Source organism: Schistocerca cancellata, chromosome 1 (assembly GCF_023864275.1).
Source record: "Schistocerca cancellata isolate TAMUIC-IGC-003103 chromosome 1, iqSchCanc2.1, whole genome shotgun sequence".
In the NCBI taxonomy this organism is placed as follows: domain Eukaryota; kingdom Metazoa; phylum Arthropoda; class Insecta; order Orthoptera; family Acrididae; genus Schistocerca; species Schistocerca cancellata.
In genome coordinates, this window is record NC_064626.1 from 420,435,871 (window position 1) to 420,453,897 (window position 18,027).

Below are 18,027 nucleotides of genomic sequence, written 5' to 3' on the forward strand. Positions count from 1 at the left end.
GTCGATTTGCTTCGGAGGAAGAAATACACGTCTGGGTAAAATCATGATTTCGTAGGCAACCGCAAACATTTTTCCAGGAACGCACTGACCGTCTTGGCTCACCTTGGGATACATGTATGAACAGTTACGGCGATTACTTTCGAAATAATAAACAGCTGAGTCAACTTTTGTCGTCTGTCTCGTTTTAGACTTCCCCTTACATAATCAGCAACCTATTCCTTAGTCACTCCAGAGGCATTGCACTACAGAGACCGCAACTTTTTCGTCTGACTCAACATTAGAATGTGATTTAAAATACATATAATATTCGTCTGTGTGGTTTAATTATCAACAAGAGGCTAAGTAAATTGCAACACCAATTAATATTATGAACTAATAATGGACTTTTTAAGAGATTGTAACGAACAATAATAATATTCAACTGCTACGTATCCTGTCTGAAGTTAAGAGCTGCCGGGTTGTGTAACACTTGGAAGGGTGAACATCTTGTCTGCCGAGCGCTGTTGGCAAGAGGGGTGCACTCAGCCCTTGAGAGGCAAATTGAGGAGCTACTTAACTGAGAAGTAGTGGCTCCGGTCTCGTAAACTGACAGGGCTGGGAGAGTGGTGTGATCATCACATGCCCCTCCATCTCAGCATCCAGTGATGCCTGTGGTCGGTATCGTTGGGCCTTTTTGGCCTGTTCAGGCTAAGTTTAGTTTAGTTTTATGTGGTCTGTGTGTATACGGATCGTTCAGTGTGTAAAGAAAGCATCATATACAGGGTGTTACAAAAAGGTACGGCCAAACTTTCAGGAAACATTCCTCACACACAAATAAAGAAAAGATGTTATGCGGACATGTGTCCGGAAACGCTTAATTTCCATGTTAGAGCTCATTTTAGTTTCGTCAGTATGTATTGTACTTCCTCGATTCACCGCCAGTTGGCCCAATTGAAGGAAGGTAATGTTGACTTCGGTGCTTGTGTTGACATGCGACTCATTGCTCTACAGTACTAACATCAAGCACATCAGTACGTAGCATCAACAGGTTAGTGTTCATCACGAACGTGGTTTTGCAGTCAGTGCAATGTTTACAAATGCGGAGTTGACAGATGCCCATTTGATGTATGGATAAGCACGGGGCAATAGCCGGTGCGCCGTACGTTTGTATCGAGACAGATTTCCAGAACGAAGGTGTCCCGACAGGAAGACGTTCGAAGCAATTGATCGGCGTCTTAGGGAGCACGGAACATTCCAGCCTATGACTCGCGACTGAGGAAGACCTAGAACGATGAGGACACCTGCAATGGACGAGGTAATTCTTCGTGCAGTTGACGATAACCCTAATGTGAGCGTCAGAGAAGTTGCTGCTGTACATGGTAACGTTGACCACGTCACTGTATGGAGAGTGCTACGGGAGATCAAGTTGTTTCCGTACCATGTACAGCGTGTGCAGGCACTATCAGCAGCTGATTGGCCTCCACGGGTACACTTCTGCGAATGGTTCATCCAACAATGTGTCAATCCTCAGTTCAGTGCAAATGTTCACTTTACGGATGAGGCTTCATTCCAACGTGATCAAATTGTAAATTTTCACAATCAACATGTGTGGGCTGACGAGAATCCGCACGCAACTGTGCAATCACGTCATCAACACAGATTTTCTGTGAACGTTTGGGCAGGTTATTGTTGGTGAGGTCTTGATTGGGTCCCATGTTCTTCCACCTACGCTCAATGGAGCACGTTATCATGATTTCATACGGGATACTCTACCTGTGCTGCTAGAACATGTGCCTTTACAAGTACGACAGAAACATGTGGTTCATGCACGATGGAGCTCCTGCACATTTCAGTCGAAGTGTTCGTACGCTTCTCAACAACAGATTCGGTGACCGATGGATTGGTAGAGGCGGACCAATTCCATGGCCTCCACGCACTCCTGACCTCAACCCTCTTGACTTTCATTTATGGGGGCATTTGAAAGCTCTTGTCTACGCAACCCCGTTACCAAATGTAGAGACTCTTCGTGCTCGTATTGTGGACGGCTGTGATACAATACGCCATTCTCCAGGGCTGCATCAGCGCATCAGGGATTCCATGCGACGGAGGGTGGATGCATGTATCCTCGCTAACGGAGGACATTTTGAACATTTCCTGTAACAAAGTGTGTGAAGTCACGCTGGTACGTTCTTTTGCTGTGTGTTTCCATTCCATGATTAACGTGATTTGAAGAGAAGTAATAAAATGAGCTCTAACATGGAAAGTAAGCGTTTCCGGACACATGTCCACATAACATATTTTCTTTCTTTGTGTGTGAGGAATGTTTCCTGAAAGTTTGGCCGTACCTTTTTGTAACACCCTGTATACATTGATCAGCCAGAACATTATGACCACTTACCTAACAGCTGGTATTTGCACCTTTGGCACGGACAGCAGCGACGACGCATCTTGGCATAGAACCAATGAGACCTTGGTACGTCGCTGGAGGGAACTGGCACCAGATCTGCAATCAATGCCCGTAAATTTCGGGGAGGGGCGGTGAGCTCTGACGCCTCACTGAATCATATCCCAGATCGGGTTCAGATTTGGCGTCTTGGAGGACCAGCACATCAACTGAAACTCGCCACTGTTTCCTCAAACCACTCCATCACACTCCTGCCCTTGTGACATGGTGCATTATCTTGCTGAAAAATGCCACTGCCGTTGGGAAACGTGATCTTCATGAACGGGTGTATGTGATCTGCAACCAGTGTACGCTGCTATTGCCTGGATGGGCTTATATCGATAGTAGGTCGGTGGTCATAATGTTCTGGCTGATAAGTGTACACTATATTGCTTCTGAATGTTTGGCTCTAAAAGCCTATTTTGCAACGTAATCTTCCTTCAATTTTGTGGTCTTACGCCACCCTTAATATGAGAGCCTGTAGGCCGCAAAGGTACTGTTGTACTGCTCTCCGTCTCAGCCAGGTTCTGCCTGCCTCAACAACTTCCCCATCCTTACTGCAGTACGTCGAACGGAGTCAATCCTTCTAAGGGCCAAACAGATGGAAGTCAGGTGCGAGATCCAGGCTGTAATGTGGCTGGAAAAAACAGTTCACTGAAGGGTTGTGATCTCCTATCGGGTGAGCAATAGTTGTGTGCGGACTTGCTTTATCGTGCAGAAGGAAAAGTCTCACATTTTTGTGACCACAAACATGCTGCAATCGCCCTAAGAGTCCCACAATAGACCATGGAGTTTACAGTTTGGCCACGAGGAAGGATTAAATAGAATAACTCCTTAAGAGTCCCAGAAGACTGGAGCCATGTCTTTCCCAGTTGAGGGTCTGAGGTAAGGAGCATTTCGCTCTCATTTAAATATATGGCCGAAAGAGTCAGCTTTCAGACAATGTGGAACGAACCCTGTCGTCTAGGACCGTGCGCCACAAAGGGCGCAGATTCGCCACGAGATGGGGAAATTCACAGGCATCTATTGTGCTAAATGAGGCCTATGTGCTGTAGTGTGGGAGTAAGACAGACGAGAACCTACGTCATTGGGAAGCCCTGTAGAACGCCTGTTTGTGGCCAGGGAGACGTAGAAGTGTTAAATATGGCGGACCTAAGATCGGCCATAAAGGGAAATAATTAGGAAAACTATTTAATTCTGTAGTAATTCAGGCAATGAAGCTACAGTAGTTTTAATCTACCACCCTTCATATATTTTTATGGTGATCTCAATAAAACTTGAATATTGATCATATCTATAATAGTTTCGGATTTACTGTTAAAGTGAAATTAACAAGTTTTGTAACAAAGACGTGAATGCTAAAATCTGAACGCTTTGGTCGATCTTAACGATCGACATTTCTTGCAGAAGCGCATCATTAAAATGACAAATGTTGTAAATATCAACTCTGTAACTTTATTTGTTGCAAAGATATAGTAAATTAAAATTATCAGCATTTTCAGTTGAGCATCAGATCATCATTTCCTCCACACAAAACACATTGAACGATGACAGCATGACACCTTATTGAATCATTAGGCAATAGAATATTTGTTGTAAAGTTCAGTGCATAATAGTTACTTTTCTTCTTTATTTATTTGTCATAAACGACACTGGTGCAAGGCTACTGGCCGTGACATTCAAGGTTAAGAAGGAAATTGTATTGGTTTTGTGTAAAAGAATTTAACATTTATTATGGAATGGATGTTATTGTTAGTTTATTTAGAACGTGAAAGTGGTCAACTTTGTTCTCATGAAGGGAAGACCAGTGCTGACACAAAAGTGACACCACCAGCTGACTGACACCAATGTAGAGATCATCGGAAGGAATGGAAGAACTAACACGCCGAGGTAGAGGACTGCAGCCTTGGCAGCAGCGTCAGAAGCCTTATTGCTCTTCAGACCAACGTGATCAGGGACCCACATAAAAAGCATAGTGGCTCCCTCAAGAGTGAGCAAGTGGAAGCTTTCTTCTATTAGTTGCACTAAAGGATGGACTGTGTACAGCACACAGAAGCTCTGAAGGACACTGAGTAATCGGAGTAGATGACACAACTGAAAAGCCTATGTCGCCGGATGTACTGCGTGGCATGATACAGGGCGAATAGCTCTGGTGTAAATACTGACCATTGTTCTGGAAGCCTATAACGAAAATCGTCGGTGTCAATGACGAAGACACACCTGACGCCACCGTCAGGCCGAGAGCCACCAGTGTACACAAAGGTACTATCGCTAATTTCCTTGCGAAGGTCGAGAAAATTACACCAAAGATCGAAACTGGAGTAGTTTCCTTAAGAAGCAAATAAAGACCAGAGTGAACATGGGCCACTGCACGAAGCCAAGGTGGTGAAGAGTGACAGGTAGAATGAAGTTAAGCTTACGTTAAATCAGTAAGTGGCTCGAAAAAGCATATCCAGGCACACCGGGATGATGATGGCATTGAAACAGAGGATGACACGCGTAAAGCTGAAATACTAAACACCTTTTTCCAAAGCTGTTTCACAGAGGAAGACCGCAGTGCAGTTCCTTCTCTAAATCCTCGCACAAACCAAAAAATGGCTGACATCGAAATAAGTGTCCTAGGAATAGAAAAGCAACTGGAATCACTCAACAGAGGAAAGTCCACTGGACCTGACGGGATACCAATTCGATTCTGCACAGAGTACGCGAAAGAGCTTGCCTCCATTCTAACAGCCGTGTACCGCAAGTCTCTAGAGGAACGGAAGGTTCCAAATGATTGGAAAAGAGCACAGGTAGTCCCAGTCTTCAAGAAGGGTCGTCGAGAAGATGCGCAAAACTATAGACCTATATCTCTGACGTCGATCTGTTGTAGAATTTTAGAACATGTTTTTTGCTCGCTTATCATGTCGTTTCTGGAAACCCAGAATCTACTCTGTAGGAATCAACATGGATTCCGAAAACAGCGATCGTGTGAGATCCAACTCGCTTTATTTGTTCATGAGACCCAGAAAATATTAGATACAGGCTCCTAGGTAGATGCCATTTTCCTTGACTTCCGGAAGACGTTCGATACAGTTCCGCACTGTCGCCTGATAAACAAAGTAAGAGCCTATGGAATATCAGACCAGCTGTGTGGCTGGATTGAAGAGTTTTTAGCAAACAGAACACAGCATGTTGTTTTCAATGGAGAGACGTCTACAGAAGTTAAAATAACCTCTGGCGTGCCACAGGGGAGTGTTATGGGATCATTGCTTTTCACAATATATATAAATGACCTAGTAGATAGTGTCGGAAGTTCTATGCGGCTTTTCGCGGATGATGCTGTAGTATACAGAGAAGTTGCAGCATTAGAAAATTGCAGCGAAATGCAGGAAGATCTGCAGCGGATAGGCACTTGGTGCAGGGAGTGGCAACTGACCCTTAACACATAGACAAATGTAATGTATTGCGAATACATAGAAAGAAGGATCCTTTATTGTATGATTATATGATTGCGGAACAAACACTGGTAGCAGTTACTTCTGTAAAATATCTGGGAGTATGCGTGCGGAACGATTTGAAGTGGAATGATCATATGAAATTAATTGTTGTTAAGGCGAGTACCAGGTTGAGATTCATTGGGAGAGTACTTAGAAAATGTAGTCCATCAACAAAGGAGGTGGCTTACAAAACACTCGTTCGACCTATACTTGAGTATTGCTCATCAGTGTGGGATCCGTACCAGGTCGGGTTGACGAAGGGGAGAGAGAAGATCCAAAGAAGGGCGGCGCGTTTCGTCACAGGGTTATTTGGTAAGCGCGATAGCGTTACGGAGACGTTTAGCAAACTCCAGTGGCAGACTCTGCAAGAAAGGCGCTCTGCATCGCGGTGTAGCTTGCTGTCCAGGTTTCGAGAGGGTGCGTTTCTGGATGAGGTATCGAATGTATTGCTTCCCCCTACTTATCACCTACTTATACCTCCCGAGGAGATCACGAATGTAAAATTAGAGAGATTCGAGCGCGCACGGAGGCTTTCAGACAGTCGTTCTTCCCGCGAACCATACGCGACTGGAACAGGAAACGGAGGTAATGACAGTGGCACGTAAAGTGCCATCCGCCACACATAGCTGGGTGACTTGCGGAACATAAATGTAGATGTAGATGCCAGAGAAATAACCAAAAGCGAACTACAGGAGGTAAAAGAAAAGAGGGACGCGCCCCATACTGGCGGTCAAAGGAGTTATCGAAGAAGGAAGCATGGGATGGGTGGCTTGGCATCGCAGACAAACCATGCATATTTGTTGAGGAGAACTTCACTTCGGTAAGACAGCAGTAGTTCGGCAGCTTCTACACAGAGACTCTCAACCGAGCTAGTGTAAAAGGCGCCAGTGGCTAGAAGGATTCTACAACGGCGGATTGTATTTAGACGGCGTATGACGAACGATGTGCAGGTGATTAAACGAAACACCCATAGTCTAGTTTCGAACGGACAAGGGATCGGTACAAACGGAGGAGGGTTGTCCGATATCCTCTCCATGAAGAGCTGCTTACAACACGTAGGATATTGAGGGACCAGATACATCGGACGGCCAGGTAAGACACGTAGAGAGGACCAAGAAAGTTTTCTATCAAGCAAGAGCTCCAAAAATTTCGTAGTTTCAGCGAGCAGAAGAGCATCATGCAAAAGATGTAAAGAAGCTGGAAGAAATCCATTGCACCACCAGAAATTCATATAATCATTTTTGTCAGCGGAAAAGCGAAAGCCATTGTCGATGCACCACGAGTAAAGACGATGGAGATATCGCTGAAGATGCCGCTCAAGGAGACAAGTCCGTGAAGAACTGCAATAGATCGTAAGTTCGTCAACGAAAACAGAGCCGGAGATGCCCGGCACGAGACGGGCCATAATAGGGTTAATGGCTATAGCGAAGAGGACGGATCTCAGGACGGAGCCTTGAGGCATCCCTTCTACCTGGCTAAAGGTGTCTGACAAGGCAGAACCCACACGTACATTGAAAACTCTGTCTTTTAAAAATTCCTGAATGGAATGGGATGGGCGGCCTCGGAAGTCCCATGTGTAGAGAGTACGGAGGATACCAGTCCTCCAGCAGATGTCAGGCTTACTCCAAATCAAAAAACATGGACACAGTGTGGTATTTCCGCAGAAAACCATTCATTACGTGGGTTGACACAGTGACGAGAAAGTTAACTGCAGAACGGCTCGTTCGAAATTCATTCTGTGCAGTGTTAGTAAATTGAAATACTCGAACCACCACACCAGCTGGGCATGAATCATACGCTCCATCACCGTGCAAACACAGCTGGTGAGCTGGTGGGACGGTGGCGAGAAGGAAGGTGTTTTTCCTTACTTGGCATAGGTATGGGTATGACAGCGGCTTCGCGCCAGCGTCTGGGATATGTGCCAGCTGTCCAAATACGACTGTAAGTATGGAGATGAAAGTGCTTGCCTGTAAGAGAAAGGCGCTGCAACTTCTGAATATGAGCATCATCCGACCCTGGGGTGGAAGATCGGGATGAAATGAGAGCATGATCTAGTTCCTTCATAGTAAAGGCATTGCGGCATTTACGATTCTGAGAGAAGAGGGGTGTCACCTACGCCTCCTCCACTCGTTTCCGATGGACAAAGGCAGGGTGATAGTGGATGGAGCTATAAATATCCGCAAAATAGTGGCGTAAGGTGATGGAAATAGCAATAGGGTTCCACAATGACGTCATCTGCTATGGTCAGGCTGTAAACTGGGGAATGAACCTTGGTCCCAGAGAGTCATCGGAGGCTGGTCCACACGACAGAAGAGGGAGTAGAACTGTTAAAAGAATTAGTAAAAGAGATCCAGCAAGCTTTTTTGCTAACCCAAAGAATGCGACGATACTGTGCACACAACTATTTACAATGAATGCTGTTCGCCATCATAGGATGACAGTTAAACAAGAAAACAGCAGGTCTCCATGCGCCAATTGCGACGCGGCACGCTTCAGTCCACCAACGGACAGGGATACAGCACGGTAAATGTGAAGGTGAAGTGCGAGGACTGGAACATTCTGGTGCAGTAAGGATAACGTTTTTAAGATATTCTACCTGGTCATCACAACTGGGGAAATATTGTTCGGCGAAGGTCGCCAAGGAGGGTTAAAGCCTCCAGTCGGCCTTAGAAAGCTCTCAATTGGGCTTACACATAGTTGGGGTAGGAGTCAACAGGTGGATAGCACATGGGAAATGGTCATTCGAGTATGTGTCAGAGAGAACGGACTACTCGAGACGATGGGCAAGCTGGACAGTGCAGCACGAGAGGTCTAAATGAGAATAGGTTTGTGTGGAGCCTGAAAGGAACATGGGTGCTCTAGAGCTAAGGCAGATAAGGTTGAGTGATTGTGAAGATCAGCCAATAGGGCATCTCTCAGAGAGGTTCTGGAAGAACCCCAAAGGGAATGGTGTACATTAAAGTCACCGAGCAGAGGAAAGGGGTGAGAGAGTTGTCCAATAAGCTGGAGAAAGTCTGCCCTGGTGACACCAAATGGAGAGATGTAGATGGGACAAAGAGAAAAGGTGAAGTGAGGAAGGAAAATACGGACTGCAGCAGCTTGCAGCCGGGTGTTCAGTGAGATGGTTTGACTATGAACGTCATTCCAGACGAGCAGCATGGCTCCCCCATGAGATGGAATGCTGTGCTTAGGAGGAAGGTCAAAATGGACTGGAAAGAAATGCAAAAGGTCAAAGCGGTCGCGAGGTTGCAATTTTGTTTCCTGGAGGCAGAAAACAAGTGGACGCTGCAATTCCAAGAGTAGTTGTTATTCCTCCTTGTTAGATCTAGTGCTGCGAACGTCCCATTGGAGGAGACCCATGACGGGGAAACGGGAGGAGGGAAAAAATGGTTCAAATGGCTCTGAGCACTATGGGACTTAACATCTGAGGTCGTCAGTCCCCTAGAACTTAGAACTACTTAAACCTAACTAACCTAAGGACATCACACACATCCATGCCCGAGGCAGGAGTCGAACCTGCGACCGTAGCAGTCGCGCGGTTCCAGACTGTAGCGCCTAGAACCGCTCGACCACCCCGGCCGGCCGAGGGAAGAAATGAAGGGTTGTCACCTCGGAGGCCGCCGAGCGCCAGTGATCATAGACTCACTGCTACAGGGCACAGAAGCTCGAGGATCCTGTTTCATGTAATTTACAGTGGCGTCGGCATTATCCCTCAACAGGGCTGTGGATTACAGGAAGAAAAACGGTTGGCGAGGCACACTGGAGAAACAGAGGTCGGTCAGATGAGAGTGTCATGCAGCGACGCCGTTGAAGAGGGTCTCCAAGTCAATGAAGGAAAAAACTGTTTGCCTTTGTTTGATTTCTTGGTGCCTTTGCGGTTGTCAGATGAAGACTCAGATGTCTCTGGGCTGGAGGGACGTAAGAAGTGTTTGCATGAGTATTCCTTCTGTCCTTTCCGGCCTGCCGGTTGTGTAGCAGGTGATTTTGCCACTGGAGGCGAAGAACTGGTGGCTTGTTGCACAGCTGGCGGAGAAGGAGTGGGGGTGCTACCTTGACAATGGGCGATTTTACAAATGCGGTGCTTAATTTGAGGTCGCAAGTCTGTGTGGCCATGTCCTTCATGGAATGAGGTGTAGCAAGAATGGTGCGGTAAGTGCCAGACGGTAAAAAGCAGGGCTTTCGACTACCCAACAACCTGCGAGCGACAGGGTAAGGTGCTTTTTCGTCCTGGACGGCCCGCTCATCGAGATACACTGGACATTCTCGGGATGAGGCTGCAAGGTCGCCATTGCAATTGATACAGCAGGGAGAAGGGGGAAATCGCCCTCGTGATTATCTCTACCACAAGTAACGCATTTGACCGTGTTTCTACAGGACATTCTATGTTGTAACTTTGACACTGGTATCAGTACATCGGGTTTGGAATGTATGGTCGGACTGTAATGACTTCATAGCCTGCTTTGATCTTTAATGGAAGCACTACTATATCAAACGTGAGAAAAAGTGTGCTTGTATGCACTAAGGTTTCGTCAGTCTTTTTCATTACGTGACAGACTGCAGTGACACCTTGATCAGAGAGGTAAGTAAGTTTGATTTCTCCCTCAGTCAGACCATCGAGCAGTCTTGTGTATGTACGCCACTTGAATAATTCAGCGTTTTATGGGCCTCGACACAGACAGGATAGCTGTAGAGGAGCGAAGCTGCCAGTGGTTGTTGGATTTGAGAATCAGAATTGGTCACCCAAAGCAAAGTGCCATTACGTAAAAGGGAGCAGCATTTCAGAGGGCCGGCAATCACATCCACACCTTTCTGAATAATAAGCGAATTAACTGTAGCAAAGGCCTGGTCTTCTTCAGTATATGATACTTCAAGGAACCGAGGTGCACCTGGGAGAGTCTTGGAATCTTTAGCCTCATTCTGTTTACGTGTTGTAGATGTAGACTGAGATTGTATTTGGCTGATTGCTAGAAAATCTCCCACCATTGCCGGTATCTCCGATGGTGTGCTCCTTTAAGCTGGGCGCACCTCTCTCAGGTGATTGATCACACCTCAGGTCACACCTCCCGAACTCCTGACGGAGGGACTAATTGGCATACTGGGTGGTAACAGCTCAGGCAATCACCCCTCCTTGGTCCTGACTTGTACCAGGGGGTACTTGAGAACCCTACCTGTCGACCTGGGGCTGGGAACTACGCGATACTCAGTCACCTGTTATGCGTCAGATGCGTGTGCCGCCATTCAGGAGCGCACAGGGAGGAGGAAGAAGAAACAAAGAGGAACCTCAAACGCCGGAGGAAGGATAGGAGATAGAGAATGAAGGTGGGACTATTCTGATGTCAGGCAAGAAAAACTTCAGAACACATTCCCAAAAATATCCCAGACATGTTCCCCAAGGGAGGGAAAAAGGAATAGCAGGACAAACATGCAGCACGGAGGGGAAATGGGGGTGACTAGAGGGTGGTGGAGGTAGAGTGAGTATGGGGGAGGTGATGATTTTGGGGGAAGGGGTAGATTTGCCAACGATGCAGACTGTGCTGGAATCGGCAGAACACCCATACCGACCCATTCATTGACATTGCTTTTTAACATTTTCAAATGAATATCACAAATACCTTAGATGGCTGTGCCTTATGAATGCAGTGTAGTTTAGTGACTATTTATCTGCTAATCTATGTAATATCAAGTTCAGTCACAGTACAAAGGCATCAAAGAAAAACAAATGCATGATTTATAGGTTACATAATATTTGACTCAGGTATTAGACATACCTTGAAGAAATAAACGTCGCTTTCTTGTACTCTGATGCTTACCAAACTGTGGCAGCTAGCTAAGCTTCATTGAAAAGCCTTCTGACTGAGCTCTTACATTTGGAAAACGCTTCTAACTGATCCTCATGACAATATTTAAGTGATAGACGATCCTAACAGCATTCATGAGTTATCACCACGTAAGTGCACTGTGGAGTAATTGAAGTTACCCCATAATTAATAATGCCACACAAGGTACAGGAATAATAAATGGAAAACACTCTCCTGATGTTGTGATATTTCTCAGAATTGCAGGATACTGTTTCCTATTTAATGTTATTGTTGTGTTCTGTCACACACCATAGGAAGAAACAATTACTGATACAAAGTAATAGAACATAAAATTATTTATTTAAAATGAAATTTCAATAACAATTTTTGAAACATATTATGTTACGAAAAGCAAGTGTCCACCAGCCTGTCCAATGCATCCAATCACTTCTGGAAATCAGACAATTTTTTTTCTTGATGCTGCTTCTTTTAGTTAGTAAATACTCAAAGGCACGGTTTTAAATGTGGACTATGTCGAGTATAGTAGGGTAAACTTATTCCTTCATGTAGCCTCAAAACAGGTGATCGGGGGCGATGAGATTGGGAGACAGATACAGCTAATCCAAATGAAACATAATGTATGCCATGATAAATACACGTAATGTCTCCATATCCTGCTGTGACGCCATCTTGCTGAAACATCTTTTTTCAGATTTACGATGACCCACGATGACATCGAACGATGGTGTCCTCCAGTATGGTGAAGAAAAACAACCTAATAGTAAATCCAGAAAAATTTTGAGAAATCGAGCAAAATTTTCCAATTAACCACAGGTTGGAATGCGCCGTTAGGGAACTAAGCAATCAATGACGAGTGCGTGTAACTATGCGCATTTAAACTAAATTGTCCCAGCAACTGATAATTGATGCTAAAGAGCGCAGTTATTAACTAAATTATCTGAAGAGAATGGTTTAAATCTAGGCAAACTTTCAGTTGATGATTTAAATAATGAAAAACTGCTCCAGCTACTTCTATTTTCAGGGTTAGCGCAATTTGTTTCGAGACTTTATTCTCATTTATAAGTGCGTTTGTTTACATAAACATTTTTGTGGTCTTTTCATGTGTGGTTTTCTGTCTCTCTTGCCTTGCGGTTGTCATTTGAACGTTATACTGAAAATGGAAATCCTGGCAGAATAAATCCTGGAAAGTTTTTTATGCTAATGTTAGCGATAGTAATTTTGTTTGTCTACTTACAAGCACACTGAGGTGGTAAGTCATGGGATACCTTCTAATATCGTGTCCGAACTCTTTTTGCACTGCATCGTGCAGCAACTCAACGTGGCACGGACTTAAGTCCCCTGCAGAAATACTGACCCACGCTGCCACTAGAGCCGTCCATAATTGCGTAGGTGTTGCCGTTGCAGGATTTTGTGCGCGAACTTACCTCTCGATTCTGTCCCATAAATGTTCGATGAGATTCATGTCGGGCGATGTGGGTGGCCAAATAATTCTCTCAAACTGTCCAGAATGATCTTCAAACCAATCGCGAACAATTGTGGCCTGGAGACATGCCGCACTGTCATCCATAAAAATTCCATCGTTGTTTGGGAACATGAAGTGGCTGCGAATGGTCTCGAAGCAGCTGAACATGACCATTTACAGTCAATGACCCGTTTAGTTGGACCAGGGGACCAGTCCATTTCTCGCAAACGCAGCCCATACCATTATGGAGCCACCATCAGCTTGCACGATACCTTGTTGACAACAAGGGTCCACTGTGTCGTGGAGTGTGCACCACACTCGAACCCTACCCTCAGCTCTTACCAACTGATATCTGGACTCATTTGACCAGGCCACACTTTTCCAGTCTTTTAGGGTCCGAACGTTATGGTCTCGAGCCCACGAGAGGCGCTGCAAGCGATGTCGTGCTGTTAGCAAAGGCACTTGCGTCGGTCGTCTGCTGCCACAGCCCATTACCGCCAGATTTTGCCGCACTGTTTTAAGAGACACATTCGACGTACGTCCCACATTTATTTATGCGGTTATTTCACGCTGCGTTAACTGTTAGCAGTGACAACTCGATGCAAACGGAGCTGCTGTCGATCGTTAACTTTAGGCCGTCGGCCACTGCGTTGTCCGTAGTGACAGATAATGCCTGAAATTTGGTACTCTCGGCACACTCTTAACACCGTTGATCTCGGAGCATTGAATTCCCTAACGATTTCCGAAATGGAATGTCCCATGCATCTAGCTCCAACTACCAATCCGCGTTCAAAGTTAGTTGATTCCCGTCGTGCGGCCACAATCTCGCCGGAAACCTTTTCACATGATTCACCTGAGTACAAACGACAGTTCTGCCAATGCAACGACAGTTCTGCCAATGCACTGCCTTTTATACCTTGTGCGCGAGATACTATTGCCGTCTGTGTATGTGCATATCGCTATCCCAGTAGATTTCACAAAGGCTCCACCTCTAATTCAAAACATGTTTCGGCACCTCTGTGCGATCATCAGTAGGTTTTGTTTACTGACAAACTGTAAAAAGTGAACATATTTTAGGTTGTAGCGATATAATAAAGTAAATATTATATTAGTATCGATTACATTTCTATTTTGTTGTAGATGTTGATAGATGTTGAGTAGAGTTTTTTTAAATTCCTGTCTATGGCTGGTTGCGTTAAATGCGAATTTTCTGTAATATTTTGTTGGTAAATCTTGACTATTAAACCAACAACGCTGTAAGTAGCGCACCGCCGTTAACAGAAACAGTAATACAATGAGGTAGTCATCGTGTGGTACTGTAAGGTGCAATGTTGTTAATAGTGAAATATAATGGCCACATGGTTTAATTTTTGCTCATGGAGCACAACAACCACAACATAACAGAAGCATCTTAGCCGGACCAAACCATACTGCTAGACTGGGGTACCAGACGTCCCATATTTTACAGGATCGTCCCTTATTTCCCTGAAGTGTCCCGTTATGCCGACAAAATATATACGAGCCGTACGGTGGATTGGCTATGTAGATGTAGACACATATTGACCAGTTTTTTATTAACTGTTCCGTAAATTTTTCACTGACTAAGTAACATGTAGCATAACCAAATAGAGAAGAAACAAATTGGGTCATACCGAACCGAACGAGGAACGATTTTTGAATTTCTTTGGCTGTATTGTAGTCTATTGTATTGTATGTTAACCGGGGGCCTAGAAACGACGGAGAGACTCCGTCTCCGCCGCAGCCGCAGTGGTCCACAACCCCACGACGACTACCGCAGTCCAGTTCATCCCTCCGCCACCCCACATCGAACCACTCTTTCAGGATTAATGTGCGGTTGGCCCCCGGTGGACCCCCCTCACCCCCCTCCCCCCCCCCCCCCCCTGCCGCCAAGGAACGTCTCACACCAGACGAGTGTAACCCCTATGTTTGCCTGGTAGAGTAATGGTGGTGTACGCGTATGTCGAGAACTTGTTTGTGCAGCAACCGCCGACACTGAGTAATTGAGGCGGAATAAGGGGAATCAGCCCGCATTCGCCGAGGCAGATGGAAAACCGCCTAAGAACCATCCACAGACTGGCCGGCTCATTAGACCTCGACACAAGTCCGCCGTGCGGATTTGTGCCTGGGACCAGCGCTCCTTCCCAATCCGGAAAGCCGTGCGTTAGGCCGCACGGTTAACCGAGCGGGCTGTTTCTTTGGTTTGTACTACGTTATACTTTCACAAGGCGAGCAGTTGATGGTTTCTCTTTCTTTGAGCATTGCCTATTGCTTCAGGTCTCCTCATTTAGAAGTGTGATTTTAGACTGTTACAGTCACATATTACGTTACATGATGTAATATATTGCAAACTTTTCACAGAAATGCCAAAAAGATAGTATTTATTTACTGACGAAACTGAACCTGAGTTTCAGTCTATGAAATTAGTACAGCAAAGCGAGAAATTATTTTGCACGTTCTGTAAAAGTACTTTTTCAATCGACTTTGCTTGTCGATCTGATGTTGAGCAACACATTAATGCGAAGAAGCACAAGCTAGCTGTCTCAAGCAAATCTTCGGCACAAAATATGATGTCTCTAGTTACAAAACATGAGAATAGTGACGTTACAAATGATGAAGAAAAGCATCTTTCTGGAATTCCATCAATGAAAGGTGCCCATTACTCCAGGCCAGTGGACGGCACTGAGGACGTGAACCACGTTAAAAACGTATGTCAGCAGAACAACCATGAATTTAAAACTGTTAAGTGTGTTGGTGAAAAATTGTCTGCGATTTTTAACTTCCTTGCATCTCATGATATCTGCCGCAAAAATTTGCAATTCGTCACTGGGTTTATGCTAACACTACCTGGCACTAACACTGCTACAGAAAGTGTGTTCTCTATCACAAATGCTTTGTGGACTGCCGGAAGGCACAGGTCCAGTGTGGAAACTCTTAAGAAAATAATGAGAGTTATTAAGAATCATTTACAGGATGCTTCATGTGTTGATTTTTATGAGTTTATATTTGAAAATATCAAACTCCTAAATGACAAACATTCTTCAGCAATATATAACTGAGAATTAGAAATAAGTACGGTAACCGATGGAAGTAATAAACATTGTCTGCCTTAGTTAAAGACTTCGTAATACTAAAGTAGTGTATTATGTTTGGGCAACGGCGTTGCCGCAGTGGATGCACCGGTTCCCGTGAGATCACCGAAGTTAAGCGCTGTCGGGCGTGGTTGGCGCTTGGATGGGTGACCATCCGGGCCGCCATGCGCTGTTGCCATTTTTCGGGGTGCACTCAGCCTCGTGATGCCAATTGAGGAGCTACTCGACCGAATAGTAGTGGCTTCGGTCTAGAATACCATCATTACGACCGGGAGAGCGGTGTGCTGACCCCACGCCCCTCCTATCCGCATCCTCCTTGAGGATGACACGGCGGTCGGATGGTCTCGATGGGCCACTTGTGGCCTGTAGACGGAGTGGTGGTGGTATTATGTTTGCATATGACAAATAAAAAACAACAGAATATTTACTCGAATAGTAATGCAAGGTATTTCGATTTCTTTTAGTTCAAGTTTTAAGGAGAAGGTGCTATGATGTATCTACCTGTAGCATAAGCCAAGTACTTTAACCCAAATTACAGTGAAATGAACACCCTTAGCTGTTTACAGGCGTTGACATACGTCAACGGGGACAGATGAAAATGTGTGTCCCGACCGGGACTCGAACCGGGATCTCCTGCTTACATGGCAGACGCTCTATCCATCTGAGCCACCGAGGACACAGAGAATAGCGCGACTGCAGGGATTTATCTCTGGCACGGCTCCCGCGAAACCCACATTCACAGCGTATTGTCCAGCACTACATTCGTAGTGCCCCCGAACATTATACTCAGTACTCGCGGCGCATTGCCGGTTCCCGAAAGATTTCGGACACTGTTTGTACATTCGCACAGAAAAAGAAGATAGTCAAATGGCCGGTGAGTCTTAACTATAGATATAGATATAGTATTAACGAAAGTTTCCACAAAATGCCGATTCATTTGAACTTCTACTTTCTGTCCAATATTTTGATTTCGATCATGTGGGCTCTCTTAGCTAGAGACATGCAAAAACGTTCTCCTACTGCACAATTCGTCGTCTCCTTCCAGTTCTGAACTTACCATGTTGCTTTGGTTATGCCGGCGGCTGTGAAAGAAAGTCAATAGGAAAGTGGGTGGTACTCACGCACGACGAAGCAGATGGTGCCCCAGAGGCCGGGCGCCATGTTGAGGAGCGCGATGGTGGCGTAGCCGAAGAAGAGCGCAGCCACGTGGCTCATGAGCGCCTTGCCGTGCAGCGACGCGCGCAGCCGGCAGCTGGCGTACGCGAAGAAGGTGGCCGCGAGGAAGGCGCACGACACCACCATGCAGATGCTCGTCACCACGAACATGGTGACGCGGCCGCCCTCCTCCGGCGGTGGCGGCTGCTCCATGTCCGACGTGCACAGCAGCGCCGACACCGAGCCGTTCCACGTCTGCCACAACATTTACGAGGGTATGTCGAAATACAGCACTGTGTCGGGCTAAATGAGCCGAGTTTGAAAACTCCGGCAAAGGGGAGGTACAGGGTGCGTGGCGGTGACTTCGTTATTTGAATCACGGATTTGACTGGAGGGATAGACGGCTAATTAGAAACTTATATTTGAACCAGAGAGCAAGAGTAAGAATAGGAGACGTTATGAGTGAAGAAATAGAACTGGGAAGAGGTGTAAGACAAGGTTGTTGTTTGTCACCAACACTGTTCAATATACACTACTGGCCATTAAAATTGCCACACCAAGAAGAAATGCAGATGATAAA

General features: G+C 45.6%; 1 protein-coding gene and 1 pseudogene across 1 annotated transcript in view; one reads left to right on the forward strand and one right to left on the reverse strand.

Moving 5' to 3' along the window:
- The window catches only part of LOC126175967 (G-protein coupled receptor Mth2-like), a 572,026-nt gene that overhangs the window by 450,617 nt on the left and 103,382 nt on the right, over window positions 1-18,027 (reverse strand). The window contains exon 4 of the mRNA XM_049923072.1: window positions 17,414-17,702. Within this exon, the coding sequence (XP_049779029.1) occupies window positions 17,414-17,702 (289 nt within the window). The remainder of the gene's footprint in view (window positions 1-17,413; window positions 17,703-18,027) is intronic.
- On the forward strand, window positions 16,353-16,470 carry LOC126104910 (5S ribosomal RNA; annotated as a pseudogene).